Source organism: Hakea prostrata, chromosome 9 (genome assembly GCF_041222555.1).
Source record: "Hakea prostrata isolate BN-2017 chromosome 9, UWA_Hpros_2, whole genome shotgun sequence".
Classification (NCBI taxonomy): Eukaryota; Viridiplantae; Streptophyta; class Magnoliopsida; order Proteales; family Proteaceae; genus Hakea; species Hakea prostrata.
Genome location: NC_142608.1, coordinates 48,499,409 through 48,527,155, shown reverse-complemented (window position 1 = coordinate 48,527,155; position 27,747 = coordinate 48,499,409). Strand labels below are relative to the sequence as shown.

The window sequence follows — 27,747 nt, the reverse complement described above, 5'->3', positions numbered from 1 at the left end:
CAAGGCTTCACTGCTCCAACTCTCCATCATCATGTATGCCGACTCAAAAAGACCTTATATGGTTTGAAACAAGCCCCTTGGAACTTTCTGGTGACCATTGGGTTCAAGTCTTCACTATCTAACATTACTCTTTGTTCAAATCCATCAAAATTAGGTTATTTATGTACTGATTTACGTGAATGACATCAATATAACTGACAAGTCTCACTCTAGTCCAAGATCAGATTACCACATTGGCCACAGAATTTGCGAATAAGGATCTGGGTCCTTTAAACTACTTTTTAACACCAGAAGTACAACATACAAGTGAAGGTCTCCACCTAGCATGTACCAAGTATACAAGAGGTCTATTGTAGTGGTCTAACATGATTGATGCCAACCAATGCCAACACCACCATTCAAAGGATCTAAGATTACCTCAAAGGGTGAACTATTTGATGATCCACCAAGTAAGAAAGTATTCTACAGCCTCAAACTTGACCTTCACACGGTTAGACATTGCCTATTGATTGTGAAATAAAATAACTGCAAGCGCACGGTATCGTGTAGCTAACAGGTCGATCTCAGGAAGATATGCCACTTAAAATTTAACCTCTTAATGGTAATGCGAGAATGCAATGATTCAAAGATTTGAACTAATTAGTTAAACTAAATGAGCACTCCTAATCCATATATCTAATGCAATCGAATTGAGACGAAAAATAAAACAAACACAACCAACTCATAAATAAAAGATAGGTTAAAAAATGCGAACAATAAAAATAAAAAGGAAGTGATCCGAGTGTCAGCTCTAAAATGCGAACAATAAAAATAAAAGGGAAGTGATCCAAGTGTCAGCTCTGGATCAAGGGAAGGGGAGTATAATTATAATGATTTTGACCGTGGACCTTTTGCCGTGGCTTACAGTTCATCGATAGGAGGAAAGAATACTAAAGAGAAAAAAAAACAAATGCAGATAAATAACAATCAATAAAAAGAAATGAAAACCTTAACCAAAGAGAGGCATGATTGTAGGCATATTTGATCAAGGACCCAGGAGAAGGGAGAACAATAAATAAATGTTGAAAGTAAATCCTAAATTAAGAATATAGAGGGATACATAGAAGCGAGAATGGAGGGGAGGAGAAAAGATTATTGAAGAATATTATTTACTTGCATCTTTGAATCTCCAAAAAAAACTTGACAAATGATTCGAATCTCAACCAACCCTAACAACCAAATCTATAATAATATAGATCTGCAATTGCTAGACCTAGAAAAAAAAACGAATCCTCAAACTTGAAACTTGAACTTGAACTTGAAATTGCATTGATAAAAATAAAGGAAATACACTTGCATAAAATAAAGTACACAACTTCAATCTTCCTTGCAAAACATTAAAACCTAAACATTCAATCTAGAATTAGAACCCACAAATTAATCAAAGAACTAAAGAAAACCTAGAGCAAGCTAAAGAGAATGGAAATTGCAAGACTAAAATAAACTAAAGAGAATAATAAAGTGTCAACTAGACCTTCGAAGGAGAATAATTTACAAAGAAGGAAATAAAATACTACTAATAATAAGAGTAAAATAGAAAAAGAAAAAGAAATAAAGAAAGAGCAAAATTCGTTAGAAATAGAGAGAGAGAGAGAGAGAGAGAGAGAGTAAGTGAAGAATTTAAATTAAAAAAAAAAAATTTGAGTTTGAAGTTAACGTGGAGAACAAGAAAAATTTGAGTTTGAAGTTAACGTGGAGAACAAGTGGAAAAAGGAAAGAAAAGTGGATAAAGGAAATAAGGGAAAAAATATTTTTTTTAGAAAAATGATTTTAGGTTAATTAAGGAAAAAGAATAAAATAAAATAGTGAAAAGAATAGAAAGTTGGAAGAGAAAGAGAGAAAACTAATTAGAGAAATAAATAAAATCTTAAAAAAAAAATCTTCTAGAAAATAAAAAATTATAATCTTTGACTACTTGTGGTCCCATACATTCTTTCAATTGCAATAAAGAAAAATAAAATAAAAACCTTAATTTAATTTATAAGATATTCTGGAGTTGGCCCATATTTGCATCTTTAGCGTATCATGCTCCAAATCAGGCCCACTTTCGCACTTGAGAATTTGAACGGATCTCTTGACGTGTAAAAATCGCATGTTTCATACCCAAAACTTCAGATATTCGCTCAAGTCCTAAAAATTCATAAAATATGCAAAACAACATAAAACTCAAGGTAGCTACACTCTAAGTGTGTAAAATGCATGCTTTATGCCCTAAGATTTCACACATAAATGTGTTCATCACCTATTTTGTAGGCAAGGTGTGCCAGTACATGCATAAACCAACTATGGACCATTGGATTGAGGTCAAAAGACTACTCTGTTATTTGAAGGATACATTAGGTCATGGCTTGTTAATTTGGCCCACTACTTCACCCCATCTCATATTGTATAGTGATGTTGATTGGACTGGTTGCCAAAGGATCGCAGCTCAACTAGCGATTACTGTGCTTATTAAAGCCCAAATTTAATATTCTAGGGTTTGAAGAAGCAACAAACGGTTGCATGCTCATCCACATAATCTAAGTATGATCTAAGTACAAAGGAGTTGCAAATGCTTCCGTTGAATTAATCTAGAGCACAACTATCTAGGGTTGACTATCCCACTTCCCACCCTCCATTGTGATAACATTTGAGCAACCTATCTTGCTACCAATCCACCATTTCATGCTCACACAAAGCACATTGTGATTGACTATCACTTCGTGAGAGAACAAGTTATGGAAAACAAACTTCAAATTTGGTTTGTGAACAATCATGATCAACTGGCGGACATTCTCACTAAAGGTTTATACGCACTACAATTTCAATCACTGCATGACAAGGTGACCAACATTTCACTAGCAGCCTGGAGGAATTCAAATTTTCAACCTAACAAAATACAAATTATATCATAGACTGGTCAAACTACAAGAATAGGAGTTTATATTGTACGTGTATTCCAAGAATAGGGATGAGTCCTTATTTAAATAGTGTATGTATTACCTTCTCAAGGTTGGACAAGTTTCCCTGATGAAGGCCGTTATATCTCCATTGATTACGCTCCCTTATTGTCTATCCCGCTTAATCATCCTTGTAGTTGACCTTCTATCTAGGGAGTTATTGCTATTTAGGTCCAGCGTAAGTGACGCTCTTCCTGAGTTAGTCGGTGAAGATCCTGACTGAGTATCTGGTTTAGCCCCATTCGGGTCTAAAGTTGGTCGGGTACAAAACCTCCTGAATCACCCAAAAAAAGAAAGAAAGAGAAATTCAAATGACACTTTCACTTGCAAAAAGGTGTAACAAAACACAAACTCAAATTCAAATTTTAAACTCAAACCCAACAAAATATAAATTATTATCATAGACTTAATCAAACCATAAAAGAATTGGGAAGTTTGTATTGTACTGAAGTCCACTTGCGTGTTGAATGAGATCCTGAACATTTGAATTTTGAAAGGTTACTGTAAATTATATTATAAATAAAACACCTCCACAGTAACTGTAAACCACGCGTGTAAGAATTCATATTCTGTACATCTTCATCAGAATCTTGAACTCTCGTTGATCCCAAACATGCAAAACAAATAAAATAATAATAAATAAATAAGAACTAAAAAAATTAAAGAGAGAAATTATCAGAAAATGAGAATATTTGTGTGGAAGTATCCAGGTGTCACTGGGATATAGACCATTCAAACTCATTGAAGCTTATATCCTTATGATTCGGCACCGGATTCTTAAGACAACTCTAAATTCCCATCCATTTTACGTAAGAATCTCATGTTAGTTGTACATATACTAATCCCCTTGGACGGAATCAATGCAAAATCAGTTTTTTTCTTATCTTCTATGTTTTTGTCAACTGTTTGTATCTGCAGATTTGAAGTTCTCAAGGTAAATCAGAATAAGATTTTTAATTGACTGTTTTATTTTTATTTGTTTTTTATATATGTTTTTGGGTAAGAGATTGCCATTGTGGGTGGTAGAGAAAAGAGCAGAATCTATATATTTCAGAAAGGCAATAACAGAGATGGGTATTTCTGATTTTGTTTGATTTTCTAAGTTGAGTTTTTAAATCAGTTATGTACGTAGATGCATGCATGCATGGTTCCAAACAACATCACTCTCAAATCAAGTTTGAGGATTTGAGGATGTATGAAATTTAGTAAAAGGGAATTTTATAATTCTTTCATTTGTTTGTTCTAAGTTTTCTTGGATTGGATCTGATCTCGGAAACAGGAAATGTATCAAGGTGATTGAAAAGGAAGAACAGGCAAGAAGATAGCCCCTAACCAATAGCATAAACTGTGTTTGAGAAAAGGCCAAAACACAAGTGAAGATCAAAAAAATATCCAACAATTCTCACATTCTGATTATTGTTTTCCATCTTCAATATTAAAAATGGTGGAATCTGAGAGTGGAACATTGAGAAGGAGAGGATGCTGTTTTGCAAAAGCTGATTTCTTACCTGAGGAGTCTTTCCAGAGTTGGGGAAATTATGCCAAAGCATTGGGACAGACAGGAATGCGCTTGAAAGATAGAGCATTCAGTCGATCTAGTGAAGAAATCGAGCTCAATGAGGTGAGAGCTCAGAGCCAGCATGAAATGAAGAAGACCCTCACTTGGTGGGATCTCACATGGTTGGGAATAGGTGCTGTCATTGGCACTGGTATTTTTGTTCTAACTGGTCAAGAAGCCAAACTTGATGCTGGTCCTGCTGTTATTCTCTCATATACTTTCTCAGGTTTCTCAGCCATGTTATCTGTCTTTTGTTACACAGAATTTGCAGTTGAGATCCCTGCAGCAGGTACAAATCAAAACATATATGCAAACTCTATACCTTGCCTTAGTGACAATTTTATATAAGTTCCACTCTATGTTTCAAGGTGGGTCATTTGCATACTTGAGGGTGGAGATGGGGGATTTTGTGGCCTTCATTGCAGCTGGAAACATCATTTTTGAGTATGTGGTAAGTGGTGCAGCTGTGGCTCGTTCATGGAGTTCTTATTTTGCAACTCTTCTCAACCACAATGCTAATGACTTCCGCATCATTGCCCACAACCTCCCAGAAGATTTCAATCATCTTGACCCCATTGCTGTCTGCATCATTGCTGCTATAGGCTTTGCAGCAGTACTCAGTACAAAAAACTCTTCACGTTTCAATTACATTGCTTCAATAGTACATGTTGGCATCATTTTGTTCATCATTGTTGCTGGGCTTACCCATGCCAATGTCAAGAACATAAGAGACTTTGCACCTTATGGAGCCCATGGCGTATTTAAGGCTTCAGCAGTTCTCTTTTTCGCATATATTGGGTTTGATGCTGTTTCGACCTTGGCAGAGGAGACTAAGAACCCTGGTCGGGATATCCCAATTGGTCTTGTTGGATCCATGACAATTATCACCATTACTTACTGTTTGATGGCAGCCACACTTAGCCTAATGCAGAAGTATGACCAGATTGACCCTGATGCTCCATTCTCTATAGCCTTCAAGGATGCAGGAATGAACTGGGCTAAGTATATTGTGGCATTAGGGGCCTTGAAGGGAATGACCAGTGTTCTACTTGTGAGTGCAATGGGTCAAGCAAGGTATCTTACTCACATTTCCAGGACACATATGGCACCCCCTTGTTTGGGTTATGTCAATGAGAAGTTCGGGACACCCGTCAATGCCACAATTGCAATGCTTCTTGCTACTGCTGTCATTGCTCTCTTTACTGACCTTAATATCCTTGCCAACCTCCTTTCTATCTCAACACTCTTCATCTTCATGCTTGTTGCAATCGCGCTCCTTATCCGGCGGTACTATGTCACTGGGGTTACCTCATCAAAACACCAAAACTTGTTGATCTTGTTAATTCTTGTTATTCTTGCATCATCTATTGCAGCTGGATTTTGCTGGGCACTGGAAGTGGCAAGTTGGATACCATTTGTGATAATTGCAATTGTGTGGTTCCTCGCTACCCTTGGGATAAGGCTGTTTGTTCCACAAGCTCGTAATCCAAGGCTATGGGGTGTTCCCCTAGTACCATGGTTGCCTTCGGCATCAGTTCTTGTCAACATCTTCCTTTTAGGCTCCATTGATGGTGCATCATATATGCGGTTTTCAATTTGGACTCTAGGGCTCTTAGTGTACTATGTCTTATTTGGCCTTCATGCTTCATATGATGCAGCAAAGGAGTCCAGTGAGAAGAGGGCATATGCTGATAAAGAGATGGGAAGGATTGAAGAAGGACCTTCGACCAATTCTCAAATGGAGGGAAATTGAATGCATATGGTTAACTTGGTGAAAAAAAGAAGTTGCAGTCTTACTCTTTGTTTTTGTGTCCAGCTTTTCTTTTTCTCCAGGTTAAGATAACAAATCTCATTGCTCAATTTGGGTAAATAATGTCATGTCACATGTGCATATAATGACACTTTTGTTGTATTCTTTGTGATTATTCATTATTACATACTCATGCCATTTTCTCTATATATGTCCTTGCACCAATCTCTTGCCCTTACACACAATTAAACCCACTCAAAAAGAGTATGAAATGAAATTAGAAGGTGAAAGATGTTCATTATGAATTTTAGGCAACAGATCGCGGTCTGGTGTACGATGTACTTCACTACAGGGACCGACGAGAAAATATAGCAGCATCAACATAGATACAACTTTTGATTTCATGGGGGAGAAATAAGTAGTACTTTTGTGCACTCACTGAGAGAGCTCCACAATCAAGTAGTGTTCTTTTTCTCTGAAGAGTTATATTTGAAGATACATTACAATGGAAGAACATTAAAGAACAAATGATCAATCAATACATATTTTTCATGCCAAACATATGAAGAAACAAAAAGAGCAAATCCAAACTGGTCTTGGTATACGCATTTCTTATATAAGTAGCGTGGTCTGAAACCTTCAAATAAAACACAAGACCACTGATTTTGTAAGCTTAATGGTGAGGTTTTGGAAGAAGATACAGAGGATGTTTTTTAAATAATGCGATCTCAAAAGCTTCAGTCATGTCCAAGTCTTCTCTTTTGGCATTCCCTGGTAACTCCCACTCAAAATGGTACAAGAGTTTGGCAAGAATTAACTCAGAGAATGCTGATGCAAATGAGATTGCTGGGCAACACCTTCGCCCTATGCCGAAAGGAATGTATTTGAAGTCCTGACCTTTGAAATCAACAAGGTTGGTGGTATATCTCTCTGGAATGAACTCCTCTGGGTTATCCCATAATTTGGGGTCTCTCTGTATATCCCATACATTAATAAAAACTCTTGTCTTAGAAGGGATATGGTAACCTTTGATATTGGTTTCTGTATTAGTTTCTCTCGGAATCAACAAGGGGACAGGAGGATGTAATCTTAGGGATTCCTTAATGATGGACTTCAAGTAGTCCATTTGAGAAATATCATCTTCTTCAACCCTGGATTTCTTTCCCACCACTCTTCTTACCTCTTCATGGGCTTTCTTCATCATTCTGGGGTTCCTAATAAGCTCTGCCATTGCCCATTCAACAGTCACTGCTGTTGTATCAGTTCCAGCAACAAACATATCCTATTCAAAAGAGAGAAAAATAATGAGAACTTCCACAGGATGAGGAGGTGTTGCTGTTCCAGACTCATTCCTCCTTCATCGAAAACAAAAAAAAAAAGGAAACTAAGATATGGATAGATTGATACCAGAAGGATTGCTTTGATGTTGTTGTGAGTGAGGGGAATGCTGAATGTGGAATCCTTCTGAGCTTGGAGCAAAAGATCTACAAAGTCTTCTTGATTTAATTGCTTATTATCATCCTTTTGTCCAGTGAGGTGTTCTTGAATCACTTGATTAAGGAAGGCATCTAAGCTTTCAAAAGTTCTGTTTATTTTTCTCTCCAAGCCAGTGAATCTATCAATCCATCCCAACAATGGGAAGACATCCCGGACACAAAATGTTCCAAAGGTTGCTAGCAAATCCCTCGTCAGTTTCCATACTTTGCTTTCATTATTGGCTTCTTCTTGGTATTTTCCACCCAAAACAACTCTTGAAACCAGGTTATTGGATTTAATGAGCAGCAACTCATTAATATTAACTGGGTTTCCTGTTTGACATGAATGGTTTACCTTCTCAATCATGATTCCAACTTCCTCTTCTCTAGCAAACTTGAATGATCTTACCCTCTTACCACTCAAGAGCTCAAGAACACAAAACTTCCTCACCTGTCTCCAATACTCACCATAGGGAGCAAGTCCCATGTCTGTCCAACCATAGTAAAGTTTCTCACCAGCCGCCATTTGGCTCCTACTTGAAAATGCCACATCATGAGACTTTGTGATCTCTTCAACAATCTCAGCCGAGGAAACTACAAGAGTGGGGGAAGAACCCAACTGCATAAGCATGAGAGGTCCATACTTGTGAGAAAGATCTCTAAGAGAGCGGTGAGGGAGTTTCCCTAACTGGTGAAGGTTTCCAATTAAAGGAAGCTTTGGAGGAGATGGTGGCAGATCGGATTTCTTGGCTGGTTTAGTGATGAGCTTAAAAATAAACAAGAAAGGAATGAAGAGAAGAAGAAGTGGAAGGAGCTGTAGTCCTTGCAGTTCTTCGAAACACATGAACTTCAATGGTTGTATAGCCATTGGTGGTGATGTACAAGGAAACCCAACTTATGCATCAAACAATAATGAAAGCCAATACGACTCACAAAGGCATTAAGAAGAAAAATGGTTCCTGTAAGGCTGTCAGATTAAGAAGATAAGATCAAGACTTCTTGACCTTGAAACTGGAGTAATTATATTGTAAAATAATAATAAAAAATGCAATATTTCAGAGCATGATAAGATCATGGTGCCAAATGGTCCAAACTTAAATAAATGCCATTTTATTATATTATTAACATATCTGAACATGTCTCTTTCAATGGCTGACATTTAAGATTTTGATGGTTTGGGTTTCATGAAACCATAGACCAAAGAGGTGATGATTCAGCTCCTCCTTAAAGCTCATATGTGTATGGATATGTGTATGGGTTCAGTAAACATAAAAGTGATGAGCTCTCTCAACACTTCATGAGACAAAGAGTGTAACTATCTTTGTACTTGTAGGTGACATCAGTTAAACGAGCAAGGTCGACAAACGTATCAGAAGCGACATCAGGAAACAGGTTTGGTTTCATGCATTCTTGATTTATATCTTTCCATGCATTCTCCACTTTTTTGTATCTCTCTTCATGTACCTCTTCCTCTGAGACACTGCAGAACAAGCATGCCCTCTCGCTTGCTATGTTTGTCCATTCTAGCTTATGCTGTTGATATGCTTTCTACTTTGGCCATTTCATTTTTATGAGTAACTAATACTATTCAATGTTCTGGAATTTTAAATATCCATACAATAACTGAGGAGCCTTGTTTGTAATCCAGGCCTAAAGTCCTAAAAAACTCCTTTGCATTAAGCATACAATCAAGGCCTTAGTACTAAAAGGGTATTTCTATGTCAAAACCTTGCAGGTGATGCAGCTCTTTGCAAATTACAGAAGTTGACACCAGCAAACTGTGAGGAAAGCTGTCTTCCATGTTTCAGAATCCTGGAAGAAGAATTGAAGATTCCTCATAGTAAGATTGATTACTTGCCCTTATTGCTGTTTTCATGATATAAATATTTTTCTATACAATACCAGAATATCTGTGTTGATAAAATGGTAGGGGAAACTCTGAGTGTTCCAGCTTCTGTGGCTCATGCCAAGGTTCTTGCTCCTCACCATAAACGGACCATCAGAGCCGTTGTTGCTGCTGGGCTGTTAGCCAAGGTTTAAAGTATCCCACGATACCATGCCATACTAGCCAATACGTATCCATATTTGACCCAACAGATACAATACATCTCGATATGTCTCTCCATTGAATTACACTAAAATACATTAGCTAGAACGATATAATACTCGATACAGAACGATACGTCTTTTAAAATCACATGACCGATATGATACTTGATATCAATACTTTAAACCTTACTATTAGCCCTTACTACTAGAGCACGCCTGAATGGAAATGGTAAGCTAGCATTTGACCATAACTAATGCCTTGAACCATTTTAATTACTTCACAATGACCACACAAATGATACTGACCTACAATCTTGAGACAATGGGTTCAAGTGAACTTGAAAAGCACAAGAAACTCAGGGATTGATTAGATTAAAAGTAAGATTATCCTTTAAGAATTGAAGAAAATTTCTTGGAGTAACCATTGTAGCCAGAAAAAAATTGTAATGGAAGCATTCTTACTGTTCTCGGTGAGGAAGCATGACCCTAACACACGCATAGAAGCCAATGAGAGCTTGTGGAGAAGCATTAGTGAGCGGTCATTTTCACCATCTAATGTGGATCGGTTGGTTGTTTTTTCTTCCCTCTTATCTGAGAGCAGCAGGCAACAAACTTCCCCCCACAAGGCATCTCCTAATACAAAGACTAACACTCCTCTACCAAATCAAATATGAAGTGTCAAAGAGAGAAATCACTACATGGTTTTCACCAGGAGACCTAAAAGAGGCTTTATGCACCTGTTCTCTAATCGCAAATGGCTTGCACTAAGGATAGAACCGAGTCTCGACACACAATGCAATTTTGATTGGCATTATGACCTAGTTAAGAGCCTAATCATCTGTACTTCAAAGACCTGTTGCTTTGTCATAGGTCTTCCATGAACAACTACTACTAAGCCTGGGGCCTGAAGATCAATGGGACAATAACATGGTACAACTACAAGGAGAAAATTTCAAACTCAGGATCGGATACCAGTACGGCTGCACCAACCCAGAACAAGCCTCAGAATTGTGAGGTGTTGACAGCATCAGATGGACATATATCAGCCAATCCACCTGATCCGGTCCTGATACAGACAAGGATGCATAAATGTTGAATGAGATTGTTGCTGTCAAAAAAGCCTTCTATAGGTGAGTTACCAAGGCACAAGCTTACTTAGCAAATCAATCATGACATCTTTATTCCATTCCATTTGAAAAACCATCAAACTCAACTGCTTTGACAGGGTTGCTGGAACTGGGAGTGAATCAGGCCTATCTGAAAAGACATTACACTTATGTTATATAATCAATCCCATTACAACAAATGACAGATTTAGCAACACTAGGACATCATAGCCACATTACATATCATAATCACTTACAATGGTGATGCAAAAACCATGTCACTTTTAATCATTTAGAGGTAAGAAATTTCTTGGTGATATCTGATTTCAGTTTGCATCCAGATGAAACTGCTTTGTGGATTAAACCATCAATTTCTTCCTCCTTTTTCTCATATACATAGAAAGCTATGAAAGCAAATGGCACTCCTGCATTGCATTTTAAGTCATAATCCATAATCAGTTAATAAATCTAAAACTGAACGTGAATTCCTACACCAAGACAAATATACAGTTGCCTCAAGATTGAAGCTGGCGTGTTATGCTGTATGCATGAAAATATGGTCAAGTAAATTCAGATACAATCCTAGGGTAAGAACATGTATGAAATCAAGATCTCTGGTGGCTATCTTTCTGGAAGTCATAAAATGATTTGATGCCCAAAACTATTAGAGTTACAGGGGCAGAGCAGGATTTAACATCGGGAAGGGCCAAGTACCCATATCTCACATAGAAGTATAGAACACAATGAACTTTCTAACCATTATCTTTAACCTTGAAATTTTTCTCCAATCAGGGGCCCAAGTGCTGATATTTCAGACATGGAAAGAGGATCAGAGGAAATTTTCAAAAAAAAAAAAATTTGGGGGTCGGGGGGGGGGCAAGTGCTGATATTTCATACGTGAAAAGAGGATTGTAGGGGAAATTTCAAAAATTGAAAAGGAAAAAAGGGAATTTGAAAGGGAGCTTTGATCACTCTAATATGTAGCTCTGTCCATGAGGTTTTACTCTAATAGAACTTGGATTGAACCATTGCAGACTTTTTTTTTTTTTTTTTTTTTTTTTTTTTTTTGGGGGGGGGGGGGGAGAGGGAATTACCAGGTGGTGTTGTTTATATTCGTAACCTTTTAGTTCCCCCAAACCCACCCAAGAAAAGAAAAAAAACCCTACTCACAACTGTATAGGTTTATACAGATCTTAATTTTAATAGGATACAAGATCAACTATTTCCCCACAAAAGAGCAGTGTGTTAGATCAGGAAAACCCTAAAAGAAAGATGATCATGCTAGAAGATATCCTGGACATGAACTAACTTATAGGTAGAAGGTCCTGACCATTCCATCAACATCAGTTAAGGCATGTCAGACAGTTCCTTTCATTCATCCTAACGCAATTTTACTACAGAATGCATAAAACAACATATTTTACAGGATAGTAAAGGGAAGCAAAGTTATAACAGATCAGATTCAGACCTATGACAAATACTCTTTGAAGGGATGTGGCTCCAAGGAAGCTGAGCATCAATAAAGAAAAAACAACCTGTATATTTCATCAAACAAAAAATCAATAAACTGTGCACTTACAGATCAATGAATAAATATGGATTAAAATTTGTACACCACAAAACATTGACACTGCCGTGACAAAAAAAATTTCATTCAGAAGCAAGAATCAAGCCTTGCTTTCAAGCTGCAGCTGACAGAACAGAAGAACCACAGTGCTGTACCACATTAGCAATATGCTGCCTCCACAGTAAGAAAAAGAAAAGGTTTCTGTACGTGGAACTATCTCAAGAAATCATTAATTTTTTTCACAGTTTGCAAAAAATTATAGTGTAAGGGCACCTGTTTGATGGGTCCCATAAAACCTTGGATGCCAGAAGATAAGAACAAGTATATGATTATCATCACATGACTGCCCATATTATTTAGTAAAACTGAAATGATCAAAAAGGATAATCTAAATGTGTCTCGTTACCTAGCCACAAGAACGGACTATGCTACAATGAAAATGGCCATCTTTGTATGCTCGTCTTAGGATTTCATTGCTCGCCTTTTGAGATTATGGCATGCAAGCCTACCCGCCTCACCAATTTCAATAGCTATTTTCATTCTATTACATCTCATAGTCACAGCCTATTGTCTTTGGCATGATTTTTTATTTTTATTTTTACCCCAAAGAAATAGAAATGGTAGCGTTTGGTAAAATTCATATAGCCCATTTCTATTTAAAAAGGTCGAAAAAAATCAAAAGTCAAGAACAGGTCTCAACCTGTTTTTAATTTTTCTATGAAAATCACTTTCATTGATTTTTTGTCGTGGCTCTTAAAATACATGACACTATTAGTTATAAGCTAAGTTAAAACAGTAATTTACATTCATTTATAAAACTTTGTATCTGCTCATGTTTGATTAGTTGTAGCAAACATAATATGAACTTGCTCAGCTACCTGAAGTTTAGGGACTAGAGAACACGAAGTTCAGTAGACTTGTTTGATTAAACAAACACCAAACTGTTTGGTAAGAGATTTTCGGTTTCAGTTTTTTCTGATTGTTAGAGACAGTTAAGCCTCGGGTAAGGTTGAAGTTGGATTTGTAGTTTGGCAGAGATGAGGCTTCCTCCCCAATTGATCTTTGCATCCCAGCTGCAATTTTTCAAAGCAGATCAGGTCACCAGCTTGAATAAATGTCCATGGGGTATTCCTTTAGGCTGTAATGTCTGTTTATCTCTCTCCATACCGAATGATTCTTACTTTTGCAAGTTGTGATATATGGAAGGATGTTGATTTCTCACATATATGTTCGATGTATTTCCTCTTAGAGATTATATTTTAAATGGGTAGTGAATACAGATGGATTTTGTTACCATCTGTTTCTAGCAACTCCTTTGTTCCATTCAAATTAATACCTGCAAAATTTTCACTGATATTTTTACCCAGGTTTTATCCAAATGTTCTTATTGTTAAACCATTCCAATTTACCACTCTAATCATTAACTCGGTATTATTTCATTGTGGGTTATTTTTTATCAATGTAAATGAGGCTGTACAGGAAAATGAGTGGGTGTTTAGATTTATGTGGGATATAAAAGGATAGGTTTAAATTGCATGTCAGTACTTCTGCCATAATTGCTGGTTGCAGAGGCTCAATTTCTGTATCAGAACCAAGATCAATTCATTCTTCTTTTAATTTCAGTAAGTAAACCTTAGGTCTCTGTGCTAGCAAGGTTCATTGTAACATTTTCTCTAGCAACCAGCCTTCCAGAGTCGAGCATGGCTTTTCCATGGTTGGTTCTGCAACATTCGAGTAGCTCGTTTGGCTTCAAGGTTTGGTAATGGTGAGAGAAACTCTATTTCACTTGCTGCACTCACAAGCAAAACAGCTCGCCAAGATCAAATTTCAAACAGGTCAGTTGTCTACTACATTTATCAGAAAACAAGTTACATTGGATTGGCTTTTTGAAAAAGCAGAGAGGGGAGAGTTCGACGATAAAGATGATGATGCTGATAGTGATGATGACAAGGTCATGAACATTGAAATTTGATCGCTAGTACACAACAACATTGGGAAGCGCATCGAAGACAAATTGCAAACCAGATCAAGCAAGCCTATGAGGATTGATGATCAGTGTACATGCTTTATGCATTAACTACTTTCTTACTATTACTCGGTATGATATGTTTGATGGACCGATATAGTTCATCAATTTTGTAAATATATAGCAGCTCTGAAGAATGTAATAAATGCAAAGCACCTGAAATGAGAAGGCATGGATGGAACAAGTGTACCTTAACGAATAGCATCCAGTCCTTTCCTCTGCAAAGAGATACTAGAGCATCAACTGCAGAATTCCAAACGGAACCTAATACCAACGCAGAATGGTGTGCTGCTTCTTCAGGAAGGTGAAAACTGGATGCAGGGATCTTCTCAATGGTGTAACCAAATCTGAACCAACAAGACTTGTGTTTTTAGCAGAAGGCAGTACATACAATCGAGTTCCATTTATGAAACATTATGCTTACCTTGTTAGTTGTTACCCTATTATCTAGAACCATCTGAATTGGTTCAGAATCCCCAAAGAACAGACCAAATAAATAATCCTAAACTTTTAATAACTCCATCCTATTCCAAATCAATAAAAGAATAAAAATAATTTTTGGGTGGTTGGGATCATCTGATTGATGAGATTTTTCAAGTTATCATTGCCTATCGATGGCATCATTCGGATTAATAAACTGAATCACTTGTAGAAGTTATTGGTAATGAAGCAAGAACCAAGAACTCATAGTTCAGCAGCAAAAATAAAAATGTAAACATGGAGAGCAGGCATACATTTTTGCTGGTAGAAGGCCATGAAGAAACAAGAATAGTGATGCCACCATGAGAAGCTTTGAGACTGCAGTGATGATGGTATATCCAGATGCAATGAAGTAATAATAGAAGGCAGTCAAGACTAGTACTGCTGTAAAAGACTGCTTTATATCTTTCCAGAGAAGCGTGTGGGCAACTGCAAGATGCAAGTGACTGACATTAAAATTTACGGTACCAATAAATTTCAATAGAAGATTGACAGCACTCAATAGCCCCAAGTTTCCTTCTCTTTAATCTTGAGTTCTGTTCAAGTTTTATTCAATTATAATTTCTTGCATTGTGCAAATCATTTCAGTAAAGAGTACAAATTTTGCAGTTCTCTCACTTCTGTCCCAAGTTCATCTCACACCACTGAACCATTGACTCCTTGCACACTAAGTGAAAATGTTGACTGTATGTCAATTGTCAATTGGTGGGTCCTATTTTCACACCTATGTCCCAAGTATACGCCATTGATTTACCTAGGAACAAGGTTTAAAATTTTATGTTTAAGGCCTAAAGATCTTTTACTTGTTGACAACCAACTCAGACTACCAAACTAGTCTAATCTGGGGTCATGATCCAATGGAAGCATAAAGTAGCTGGAGCATGTTATACACTGAAATAAACAGACAAAAAGAAATTGTAATTTGCAAGTATAGTCCTGAGTTGATCCTGGAGACCATGTAAAAGTTTAAAAGGATAATAAGACCTAAGTATTTCATACCCTTTCCACTTCCAAGATATACAAAAGCTTTAGATGGCCCATGTCTTCTAGACTGATAATCAGCTCTCAAGTGTGGATATGATTCAATTGTCCTCTTCAGACCCTCCTGCAGGTTTATGGGGAAGAAAAAGAAAACACACATAAACAATCAAAGTAAACCCACATTACCCAATTAAGAACCTTGCCAGCTAGATTCCTGCTTATGGACCAATGACCAACCAGACAGTGCACTCCATCAAATAGATTTTCATATTCGAAACTCACTCTTGCATGCATCACAAGATCAAAGAACAAATTTCGGTCGAAACCTGGATTTCGACCCACAAAAAGGCCGAAATTTCAGTTGAAACATGACTTTTTCTGAAGTTTCAAACTTCAGTTTTGAGCCTTATATGGACTCAAAATGATCTGGATTCTTGCCTCCTATCGATTTCAAGCATAATAAACACAATGGAAATACTAGTTTACCAAAAAAACATTGAAAAGTTAACATTTCAGTATATAGTATATATGAGAAGAATCAAGAATATTACTAAGTACAAGTCTGCTAATACATGTCTCCCTCTTCCCTATGCACCCCATACCGAACACAATACATGCCCCATGATGTACGGTCCATATAGTTGTTGACGTAATCGACAACTGCAGCTCTATATGTGGCCTCATCCACGTGCCTAAAATGTCCTAATGGTGGGAAGTTGGGAATCTCCGAATAATGAACTGATTCAACTGTTGATGGAAGGGCTAGTGGTGGCTGTGGTATAGAGTGGAAGTTCTGCTCAACAAACAAAGAACTACCCGAGTTGTCGGCAAGGGCAGGGGCACCATAAGCTCCAAAATGATAATAAGGTCCCAGAAGCCGACTCCAATAGGGGAGAGTGGGAGGAACACCATAAGCTCCATGACCATATGGTTCCATTGGTGGCTGACTTTGAGTCTGAAAGTCGGGAGGGACACTATAAGGTCCATAACCATAAGGTCTATAAGTCAACCCAGCAAAATTGACACTCTCCATAGCAGTATTGTATGACTAGGACTCTGTAGGCCTATACCATTCGGATCATGTAGGTGGAGTCTCTGGAATCATTTGTGCTCATCAATCTTATAGAGCCCACCAATCTCTCCGCATCAACCGGACGGTAAGACCCATATGATGGCGTGTCTTTCATTCCATATCTGTGTTGTTTCCCCTTCCCCTTCCTCGAATATGTCGACGAAACATTTTTGCCTTAAGATCTAGCTCCGACATGGTCTAAATCCTATGTCGCAAGGTGAACTGACTCTCATCTGTAAATCTTGGTGGTCGTCCTCCCCCTCCCTAACTCTCATGTACTGGTGGTGGTGGTGGTGGTGGACTATTGCTAGGATCAACATATTCCTAATCATAAGGTCCAACATCCTCATCATCCCCTCCATCATCATCAACATCATTATCGTCATCATTGTCGTCAGGGGATCATCTTCAATGTCAGATCAAGCAATCAAATCCTCACTCTGGATGGATGCACTAGGGTGTGGCACAAAGGCACGGGTGGGTGCTGCATGTGCACTCCCCTCCTAGGCCAAGAAGTCATCCAAATCAGCCCCCATCTACTCTACAATGTCTACTGGGACAACCTCCCTACTCATCCAACAAGGGCTCTCCATTGTCCCTGATCCACTCAACTACTAGGTTATCATCCTCATTCATCTCAATTATGTCAACCAACTCGATCATGTTACTCTCTATCCATGCCATATCTAATATAATCCTCCTTCAGTCTCATATTATAGTGTAAATAGAAAAAGTCCTCTAGATGCTTCACACCCAATCTGTTGCACCTTTTTGAGTGGATGAGGCTGAAGGTGCTCCAACTTCGCTCACAACTAGTGGTAGAACATGCCCAGGAGAGCACTTTACATGCAATCGCACTCAAACAAGCTGAGTCACGGCCAAATTGCAACCGCCATTCAGCTGCAACAAGCATAGACTCCAAGTCATTTCAATACTTAAATAGTAACTAAAAGATAGAATATAAGTAATTAAACATATAATGAATTAACTAACCCCCAGGGGCAGATTCCCGTCCCGGTATGGCCATGGAACGACCGAAACTCCTAGTGGCATCCCTAAATGCCTTCATCTAATATATAGAGTAAAAAACAATAACTAGGTTAATACCTAATAACTTAGTATAATACTATGAATTGTGAATATCAAATCAAAATCTCAACTGCATAAGGATGATTGCCTATTTAGATGGATCCGATTCCAACCTCTCCACTACATGGTATCTATCAAATCTTGCGTCATCCTAAGCATGTCTTTGTAATGGTACTTGGGATTTAGATAATATGTGTAAGAAAAGGCAAAAATAAGAGGTATAATCAATAGTGTGATAATATAATGAAAATTAAATTGATTACTAGACTTAACAACTCATCAGCCTTATATAGTGGATGCTGCAGTTGCTTCTCCCATCTATGTCGAGGATTTTCTTCTTGCCCAGTTGGGTAGACCTCAGTAACTTGCTACTTCACCTTATCTACTGCAACATATGTGTGGTAGAGTAGGTCCTCTCTGTTAATCTACCATCCTCAACACATGCACCATAGGCTCAAGCATGTTCACCACTATCCTCATATTATTCCAGAAGATCTCGTTGAGTATGGTCAACTGTGCACTTCTTCCACCTATGGATGAAGAACCCTCCCAGTTAAAACAATGCTCTAATCCAAACATGCTCTTAAGGCCAATCTTCCTCTGTAGTACTATCTAATTGGTAGCAAATCCGACTATGTCTAGCCTCACTAAGTCATCCTAACACCTATCCCTCATCATCTTTAGTGCATAGGTGTGGTTATAGATGAAGGTGCTAACTTGTTGGGCTTGGTCTATGATCTTCTTCACAATCTTGACCTTCCCCATGTCCTTTAGCATTAGGTCAATGCAATGAGCAGCACATGGAGTCCAAAAAATCATATATTTGTCCAGATAAAAATGTCCAAATTAATAAAGATCTACTAAACCATCAAGGCATCAACATAAAGTCATAAAGTGTAAATGTAATGTAACATGTATTTAAAAATTAAAATTAGTACTAAAAGTATAAGCATGTTTTGATACTTGGGGTTCTCCATCATCTTCAACCTAGCTTTCTTGTAGTTGGAGCCATTATTAATCACAATTTGAATCACATTCTCCACTCTAACCTCCTTCACCGCTTGCTTCAATAATTTGTAGATGTATTTTGCACCCTTCTTCTCACTGGATGTGTCTACTGACTTGAGGAGCACTGTCCTCCCATCACAATTCAACATGAAAATTAATGATGAACTATCCAACGGGATCACTCTGACCATCAGCCATCCACAGTCACTCCATAATGAGCTCACATCGGCTTTAATTCATTAATGTACTCATTCAAGTCCTCTTTATGCTTAGGCAAATACACATTATATATCTCATGTGGGGTGGGCGCTAGTACACCACTCCCAACCCGGGCTATCTCCTCAATCATATCCCTCTAGTAGGGCTTTTGAGTTGTATGTGCTGGAATAGTATGGTACATAGCTCATTTAGAGAGAGTCATCCTCACTTTCTCCTTCATGCTCCCCCACAAGTGCTTCAACTTTCTTTGCTTTTGCTTTGGCCTCCTAAATAGGACCGGATCATTACAAAGAATCTCAAGATCCGGTTCTGTAGCATGTGCTGATGAAGCTCAACCTCGTGTTGGGGCCCACGGTATAGGAATCTCTTCCTTCACACTCTGATTTCTCCTTATAGGGACTTAGGAGTTGTGCGTGCCTCCCATAATTGTTGGCTTTCTAGAGGACCCACAAGTCATAATTGTTGCCTCCTCATGTCATCAATCCTCGTATGCTCCCTACTCATCATCATCACCCTCCTCATCTGCGGGAATCTTAGTCACGCTCATGTTCACTCTTCTAGCTCCTCTGGATCAAAATCCTGCTCTCCTAGCTCTGGAAGATCATCTAGGCATGCATCCTCGAACTCCTCCTTCTATATTCTATTCTCTTTCCTCTTTTGCTTTCCACCATCAAAGTATGAGGCTATTGCCTTCTTGATCTCTGAGGGCACCTTTTGGCATCCTATTACATCCCTACTTCCCCTAGCTAAATACACCTTCAATCTAGTGGCCCCACCTCCTCCTATCTATTTCTTGCAATAATTGCACTCAATCTTCTTCTTATCAACCATCAGTGGCTTCCCATGTGGTAAAGCTATGTATGACATCTTTTAGAGAGAGTGCTTAATAAAAAAGATACACACTAAGTATCTTAAAAAGCATTACAATAAGCTAAAAAAAATACATATATGCTACAATAAATAATCTCCTATTTTTAAATATATAACAAATTAATTAGTAGTTTTTTATATTTTAAAAATTTTTAATATTTTCAAATAATTAAAATTAATAATTAGCAACAACAAATTTGATTCAACAACATCACAACATAGATGAAGTGATGATGTCTCACATTCATCAATTTGAAGCTCATAAATGAGTGTATACATGCGTATTTTAGGAATATATACATTTTAGAAAATAATTTTAAATACAAAAAAACAAAAATAAAAATTAACAATATCCAAAAATTAATTTTAACCTCACATAATCATAGATCAACACTCTAGACTAAACATACTTTAGTTTGAAAGCAATCTAAGTTGATTTGAGACAAACAAAACAAAAATAAAAAATTGAGGACTTCATTAACTCAACTTGTTTGATTCTCAAAAACCCAACAATGGAGGAGCAAGAGTGAAGTTAGAATGCAAGGAGTTGCTAAAATCAGCTGAAATGAGGGTGGAGTCCAAAAGAAATGAGAAAAAATTGATTTAAGGCAGAAATATCGAGTGGCAAACACTCACAGACCTACAAAATTTTGTAGTTCCGCTCAAAAGGGATAGGATATATAACTTAGAGTGTAACGTTTCAAGCAGTACGAAATTTCATGTCGTATCGACCAAAATTTGGTACCGTTCTAGTTGAAACCTATGACTTTGACGAAATATTGAATGTTTCATTTCAATTTCCAAAAATGCAGTGATTTCAGTCAAAATTTTGACCGTTTCACTCAAAATTTATTCCATGCACAAGATAGACAAGAAAAGATCAGTATAGCCAACATAAAACTAGTTGTGGAATCAATGGCATATCACTAGAAGCAGGAAATGAAATCTCACAAAATCTCAGCAAGACTTCGAAAATCTTGGCACCTCTCCCAATAGACGAGATGGGGGTTGAAACCAAGTTGACCGAAGGTTCTACCTTGTGTTTCTTTGTTTAAAAAAAAAAAAAAACTACCAGATTTGGTCGAAATCTTGGTGGTTACGACCAAGGCTTCTACAGGAGTTATGGTTTTGACAAGTAACCCCGTAAGAGAGGGGCTTTGATCATTTTGAGCAAAATCTTCTTCAAATCAATTGTATTTGAAGATAAAAGCACCGGAAAACACATAGAAACAGTGGATTGAAGCTCCCAACACCAGGATTGAAGTAATTGATTCTTCTCAGAGTCCATGATGAAGGATTCCTGTGTGTCACATCAGAGCGCAATGCACGTTGAGTCCAACACAATGGGATTCAGCAAAGCAGACATAGAAACTTCCATTAGTCTATATAGAAAAATTTCCTTGGTATTGTATTTCCTATGAATCAAAGTTGTCATGTAAACTCTCATTCTAGCACAGTTTGCACGAGTTGTATTTGTCATTAGACTATTGATGATGTACATGCATATGTTTTAGTATATCTTAAAAAGGGCGAACCCAGTGCCAAAGGCTTCTGCACAAACAGTCTAGAGGCAGTTTTTCTACGCAATCTTACCCAAGGTTGTCAAGCGGCAAGGCGTCCAAAGCAACTGGGGCTCCGCCTGGGCGGCAATAAGGCAACCAAAGCGGTTGGTCAAAAATTTTCAATACTACTTTTTAATACAATTATTTTTTATAATAAGCTAAACAAACATTCCATAGTCACATTCATACAAAAGAGAAAGGATTCAAGAATCATAATTATGAAAAATTATCGAAAAAAAGAAGACAAACATAAGTTCATCTCATCATGCATCATAACAATGACTATGCACTAACAGGGCCAACACGATAAATTAATAGATCTCATTATTCCGATTTCCAAGTCATTGTCCATTTAATGATTCATTGATTTTCGATGTTGAGCATGGCCCATGCTTCATATTCTGTTGCCAACGAGCATGGGGTTCCAGGGAGGCCGCCCCTGCGGGGGTGTGGGGGTAGCACCCCGGAACTTGTAGAGGTCATGCCTAGGAGTTCCTTTGCAATTTGGGCCTCGATTCCGAAATGACTAAGCTATTAAATTTATATACGGCTTAGTAGAATAATTTTTGATTTTAAAAAGAAATTAAGATAAAAATATTATGTACAAAATGTCAAAATAGCGGCTGCTTTAGTGTCTAGGCAGCAATTAAGTGCACAAAGCTACAAAGCAGTAGCACTTGGGCAAAAAAGAGGGAAAAAAAACAGCACGTCAATTAAGCAGTTCAAAACAAGACTGCCTAGGCGAACGCTTTGACAACACTGGTCGTACCCCAACAATTTTTGTTGGGAGGTTGCTTTGATGCCTAGACCTCAGGGCTACAATTGTGGTCCAACAACCGTTGTGCCAAAGCCCACCCCTAGAGTTATGTATATCTTAATGTAGGTTTAATGTTTTACTTCATTATCAATTGAAATTGTGTATCATTTATATCAACTTATACTCAAGCATGTTTAGATGTAGAAATACATTCAGCTTCATCCATATACAACCAACCACAAGTGCGAATCCAAAAGACCATTTTGTTGTTTTTTGGTCAAACTAATTATGGATACATTTATAGATAAGGCTATCCAAGATGAACCAGACCCAAAAAATGCATAAAACCCACCAAAACCTAGTAGATTTATTACAAGTTTCGGCAAGATTACTGCTGAAGACTTGAGATATTCGTGGTCTCGACCACACTGAAACTTCGAGATGAAACAAGATCTTAAACATTGTTCAGAAGTACAAAATTGTACATCTAATGTGGATATTGTTCACCCAAATTGTTCAGCTTGCATCATGTTCAACTGAAACAAGAATATAAATAAATTTGCTTTCAATAAGGAAATCATAATCTTCATGCTAGTAAACTTTTGTCATGGAAGCTCTCCACAAAGAATGAATCTCCAGTATCTTGTAGACAAAAAATAAATAAACAAACAAATTGAAGAGAGCTACGTTCTCCACATTCCTGCACCAAGAATTCCATCCCACCACCCCCTAGATAACTGGAAGATATCAGCTTGGTCAAGGCCCAAATTGGGTGCATGATTGTGCACATAATCATTCAAACTCTCACATAAATCTCCAGTATTCTTTTGGCGAAAGCAAAGATGTCATATAGTAGGTTGCAGCCCACACTAGGGATCAATAAACCATTCCATCTTGTCCTTCAGAACTGCTGCCTTTGGTTGAGGCCCAATGATGTGAACACAGGGACCCCCATGCCAAAACCTCAAGTGTGGCCCGCAGGTCAAGAAGCCACCCTAACTTGGCCAAACCCCTATTTGGGTTATTTTGGGCATTTTGCCCCCTTTTTGAATTCTGGAATTATTTCTAGAATATCTCAGAATTTTATTTGAGTTCAAATACCTAAGTTAAGTTGAGTTTGGACTGGTTTAGGGAGTTTTATTTTGATTCAAAGTTGTTTGGTTGGGTCCTAGGTTAGGTTATCTTAAGTTAGCATGTGCTTATTTAAGTAAACTTAAAATCTGATTTAGCATATGTTTTTTAATTAGTAGATTCATAACAAGAGTCCTTGTAATGTAGTGGGACCCTAATCCAGAAAGGAAAACCCCACCTAAAGTCTGAGTATTTTAATTAATTAGATTCCAATCCAGAGTTCTAGTCAAGAGGTGGGATCCTTGTCTATTAAGGGAACACACCCAAGTAACAGTCTTTTGGAGGCTATAAATAGCCTGTCAGTTCATTGTAATTCTCAGTTTAGATTGCACAAAAATTTCAGTTTATGGAACACAGGGTCACAGTTCTCTTTGGAAGGGCCACGACAGATTTCAAAGAAGTTTCCAATCACAGCCAGCAGCTATTCTAGGTTTACAGCAGCCTTCACGTCTTCAACCAACAGTCATCACTCATTCCCAGCAGCCCCAAGTAAATACAGAACTTCCCCCCACCCCTCCCCAGCCTCTTCTCCCTCACACAAGACATCCCAGCCCTCCCATGTTCCTGCGCAACCTTCCCACCCCTTTTCCCTGCCTCCGCATCAAACCAGCAGCACCCCCAGCCCCACGACACCCCCAGTCCCTTCCCTAAACCACCCCAGGATTCTGTTGAACCCCGCCTCTGTTAACTCTATGAAACAGAATTAATTCTAGGGCTTTTATACTTGAGATACCTTGATTTAAGTGTGGTTTCTTTTATAATTAGTGAGAGTTCTTACTTAATGGTAGTTTAGAGAGTCTTAGTGTTTTAAGTCTAGCAAAGGCCTTTTATGTTATTTTTGCATGAATTTTCCTTGAATTAATGGATGGAATTGATCAACCCTAACTTTCTTGGCATTGTAGGAGAAGAGTTATATTGGATAAAGAATGGCATGAGTTATGGAGGAGGAACAAAGAACAAATCTTCTCAGTTTGATCTAAAAATGCTGCAGCAATGTTGCAACATCATTTTTTCAGATTGGATGATCAAAGCACACTTGGCATCATCAAATGAAATCACCAAAAAAATGATAGCTGATTGGATATTCCTTTTGTCATTACATAAAAGATCTCAGCCACTAATTTCAAGGAAAAGGGTTCTAATCCTACAGCCCCTATTAAGAAAAAATCACTTAAGGAAAGAAAGGGGGCAATTAAGAAAAGGGAGAGGCACCAAAAGAGGCGAGGACCAGAAAATGTGGGAAGGCGATTTCAGCCAAGAGGAGAAGCTGCTGGAGAGAGACCTAGAACATTGTGGAAGCATCTTCTAGCTCTCCATTGGGTTCTATTTTTCCTATTTCTTTATATCCCGGTTGAACTCCATTAATGGTTGTATTAATTTCTCTGTTTTTGAACTTCAATATGAATTAATTTCTTTGAGATGTTGGGATGATAGAGTACTCATTTCTGTGATTTGAGCTTGAATGTCTAGTTTGCTATTAGTTTGTTGTAACTTTGTTGTAGCATAGTTCGTTAACAAAGTGTTCAACATACATGCATTTTATTAAATTCATTTATTGACTGGCCACCTTTAAGTGAATGTTGTTGTTTCAATTTGTTGGAAAGTTTATTGAAGCTACACCTGTGTTGAACAATGTGTGTTAGCTTGAACCTCAGGCGGATTTAGTTAATCAGTAGGTAGGATAGGGATATTCACTCACCTCATATAACCACCATTAGAACCCAAGCGTAACTCGGCATCCTTAATTCAATTCTCATTAGGAATATGATGGTTTTAAACTAGGATGTTAATGCATAAATGGATCGGAAGATACCCATGAATAATTTCATTACAGGTTCTATGATATGCTATGCTATGCAATACAACTTTACTATAGCATTTATAGCCCAGATTCAAGAGAGGGGAAATTGATTCCCATCATCCATACCACTTATTGAAGTTATTTTTATTGTGTGCTCTCGATTTAGGATCTCTTGTTATTTTGACTATCTTTCCTTTAATTAGTTCGTTAATCCAAGAATTTTTGTCAATTTTGTTTAAATTAGTGTCCCTTTTACATCAAGATTCAAGATTCTTCATAGGAAGTTCATAGAACAAAATTCCGTCGAAACTTTCCCATTTTGGGAACCTCGAAACGAAAAACTAGGGGACCAAAAAAAATCCCAAGTTTCGATCTAAACAATCAAAATTTTGTCGAAACTTGTCAAAACCTTGTTCAACCCAGTTGGACCAGCTAGTTCATGAGAAGAAAAAAATTCCCAAATTTTGTGGGAAAAATGAGAAATTTCGTGGAAACTTGAGAAATTTCATGGAAACTTGAGAAATTTCATGGAAACCTAGAAAATTTCGTTGAAACCTGGGAAATTTCGTGGAAACCTAGGGACTTTTCTTGCAAATTTTGTAGCTTTCCCAAATTTTCAATTTTTTTGTTTCTTTCATGTTTCCCCAAATACCACGACAAATACCCCCTCCAACAGGACTTCCCAATCCAAATTGCATATTCCCTCAGACTGGTTATTTTAGGCATGTTGATGACCAAACTTATAAAGTTACAATTGTCAATTACCTTGACAACCATTGGCATAAAATGTCATGGGATGTTTATATTCTTTGGTTGGAGGAGAGGATATTATTGGCATAGTACTACTCAGCTCATAGGATGGATACACTATTGGCACTAAGTTGTACTTTCCTTTTATTGTTAGTTACTTTGTATTTGATGTTTTGAAGTTAGAAATTATACATTGAATGTTATGTACTTAAGTAGTTAAGTTTATAGTGTACTTCTCGGACAACTCTACATTGATGTTATGTACATTGAATGACATATCTACATTGACTCTTTTAGCAAAATACAACCAATGTGTTTTTTATACTCTAATTAGCTTAAATGCAGAGTCCCATCCTAAAATACTCCCTAAAACCTGTCGAAACTTCATGTTGAAACTTGCACGAAAAAGTCCTAAGTTTCCTCGAAACTTCCCAGTTTCCCACCTAGGTTTCCCATTTTCAGCTGGTCGAAACTTGAGTTTCCCTCGATTTTTTTTTCTATGGTAGGAACGATACTCTACTTACTCTTTATTACTTGATTGTGACATGTACACTTGCATAGCATTTTTAGATACAAGTAAACACAATCTCTCTTCTTGTGGCAAACAAAGAAAAGAAAAGAGAAAAGAAAAGAACAAGTTGAGAACTTATGATGGCATTAGAGATCTTCAGGTAATCTATGAGTGGCTCTATGATCTTGATCATTATTTTGGTTGGCATTATTATCAAAGAATGGCAAGATGGGGGATATGCTCGAGAACAGTGGAACTACAAAAGGAGACAAATGATGTATGAAGGTAATGAATAAATGAACCCACTATTTGGGAAGAGATGTCAGAAGCTTTGAGCCATCGATTTTTTCCACAAGGACATCCAGCTAGATGACACCAATAATAGGACTGGTACAGAAGAGAAAGAGACAAGGGCACTCAAATCAGCAAATTTAGGTATCAGAACCCTCTGTTTGAACTTTGAAGATAATGAAAGGTCCCATCATTACTACCCACCCACCCTAGAGGAGGACACTAGGTGGTCTTGCTACCTTCATGAGTACAACCAAGAGTTACAGCACCATCAAAGTACTGTCCTTAGGAGGGATCCACCCTCAAAATTTTCACAACCTCCTAGGACAGACCACGAGGGAACATGCCACACCAACTACAGCACCCCTAGCTTCTACAACAAAGATCATCTAGCCAGTAAGTGCCTTCAAAGAACAGAAGATACAGTCCCCCAAAGCCACCAGCCAACTCCTTACAAAGAAGTACAGCATCCACCTCTAAAAGCAGCCCTAGCAGAATTTTGCTGATGACGAAGGACACTTGGACAGCCAACAGGATCATGATGAATCAGAAACAAGTACAGTGACACTGCCCATGCTTTCTAAGGTAATTACAAAAGAGTCCCAAATGAGACCACAAGTCCCCAGTCGTGGAAAACCAAGTGGAGATCCTAGTCCTTGAAGACAAGACCTTAGCAGATACAAAGTATGCCCCAAGTACAGGGATATGGCCAATGC

General features: G+C 37.7%; 2 protein-coding genes and 1 pseudogene across 5 annotated transcripts in view; 1 reads left to right on the top strand and 2 right to left on the bottom strand.

The window, feature by feature from the left end:
- Nucleotides 1-4,419: 4,419 nt before the first annotated feature.
- Nucleotides 4,420-6,658, top strand: LOC149005391 (cationic amino acid transporter 1 pseudogene; annotated as a pseudogene).
- Nucleotides 6,659-6,734: 76 nt separating this feature from the next.
- Nucleotides 6,735-8,684, bottom strand: LOC149005390 (cytochrome P450 71A1-like). Its single transcript, XM_089168785.1, has 2 exons — nucleotides 7,694-8,684; nucleotides 6,735-7,568 (listed from the first exon to the last, which is right to left on the bottom strand). The coding sequence occupies exons 1-2, from the start codon at nucleotides 8,627-8,629 to the stop codon at nucleotides 6,960-6,962; spliced, it is 1,545 nt and encodes a 514-aa protein (XP_089024911.1). The 5' UTR covers nucleotides 8,630-8,684; the 3' UTR covers nucleotides 6,735-6,959.
- Nucleotides 8,685-10,031: 1,347 nt separating this feature from the next.
- The window catches only part of LOC149005389 (3beta-hydroxysteroid-dehydrogenase/decarboxylase), a 34,528-nt gene continuing 16,812 nt past the window's right edge, over nucleotides 10,032-27,747 (bottom strand). For 2 of the 4 annotated variants that reach the window (XM_089169414.1, XM_089169415.1), the window contains 5 exons: nucleotides 15,989-16,094; nucleotides 15,244-15,418; nucleotides 14,700-14,856; nucleotides 12,385-12,451; nucleotides 10,032-11,341 (listed from right to left, as the gene is read on the bottom strand). In XM_089169414.1, coding sequence (XP_089025540.1) covers nucleotides 11,205-11,341; nucleotides 12,385-12,451; nucleotides 14,700-14,856; nucleotides 15,244-15,418; nucleotides 15,989-16,094 — 642 coding nt within the window. In that variant the 3' untranslated portion in view covers nucleotides 10,032-11,204. The remainder of the gene's footprint in view (nucleotides 11,342-12,384; nucleotides 12,452-14,699; nucleotides 14,857-15,243; nucleotides 15,419-15,988; nucleotides 16,095-27,747) is intronic. The other 2 variants (XR_016175680.1, XM_089169416.1) reach the window with 2 other exon arrangements.

Excerpts from the sequence above, each read along its gene's own strand:
- LOC149005390 (XM_089168785.1), bottom strand. The coding sequence starts at position 8,629 with ATGGCTATACAACCATTGAAGTTCATGTGTTTCGAAGAACTGCAAGGA. Across the intron at positions 7,569-7,693 it reads ACATCAAAGCAATCCTTCTG|GATATGTTTGTTGCTGGAAC; the intron begins GTATCAATCTAT and ends TCTTTTGAATAG.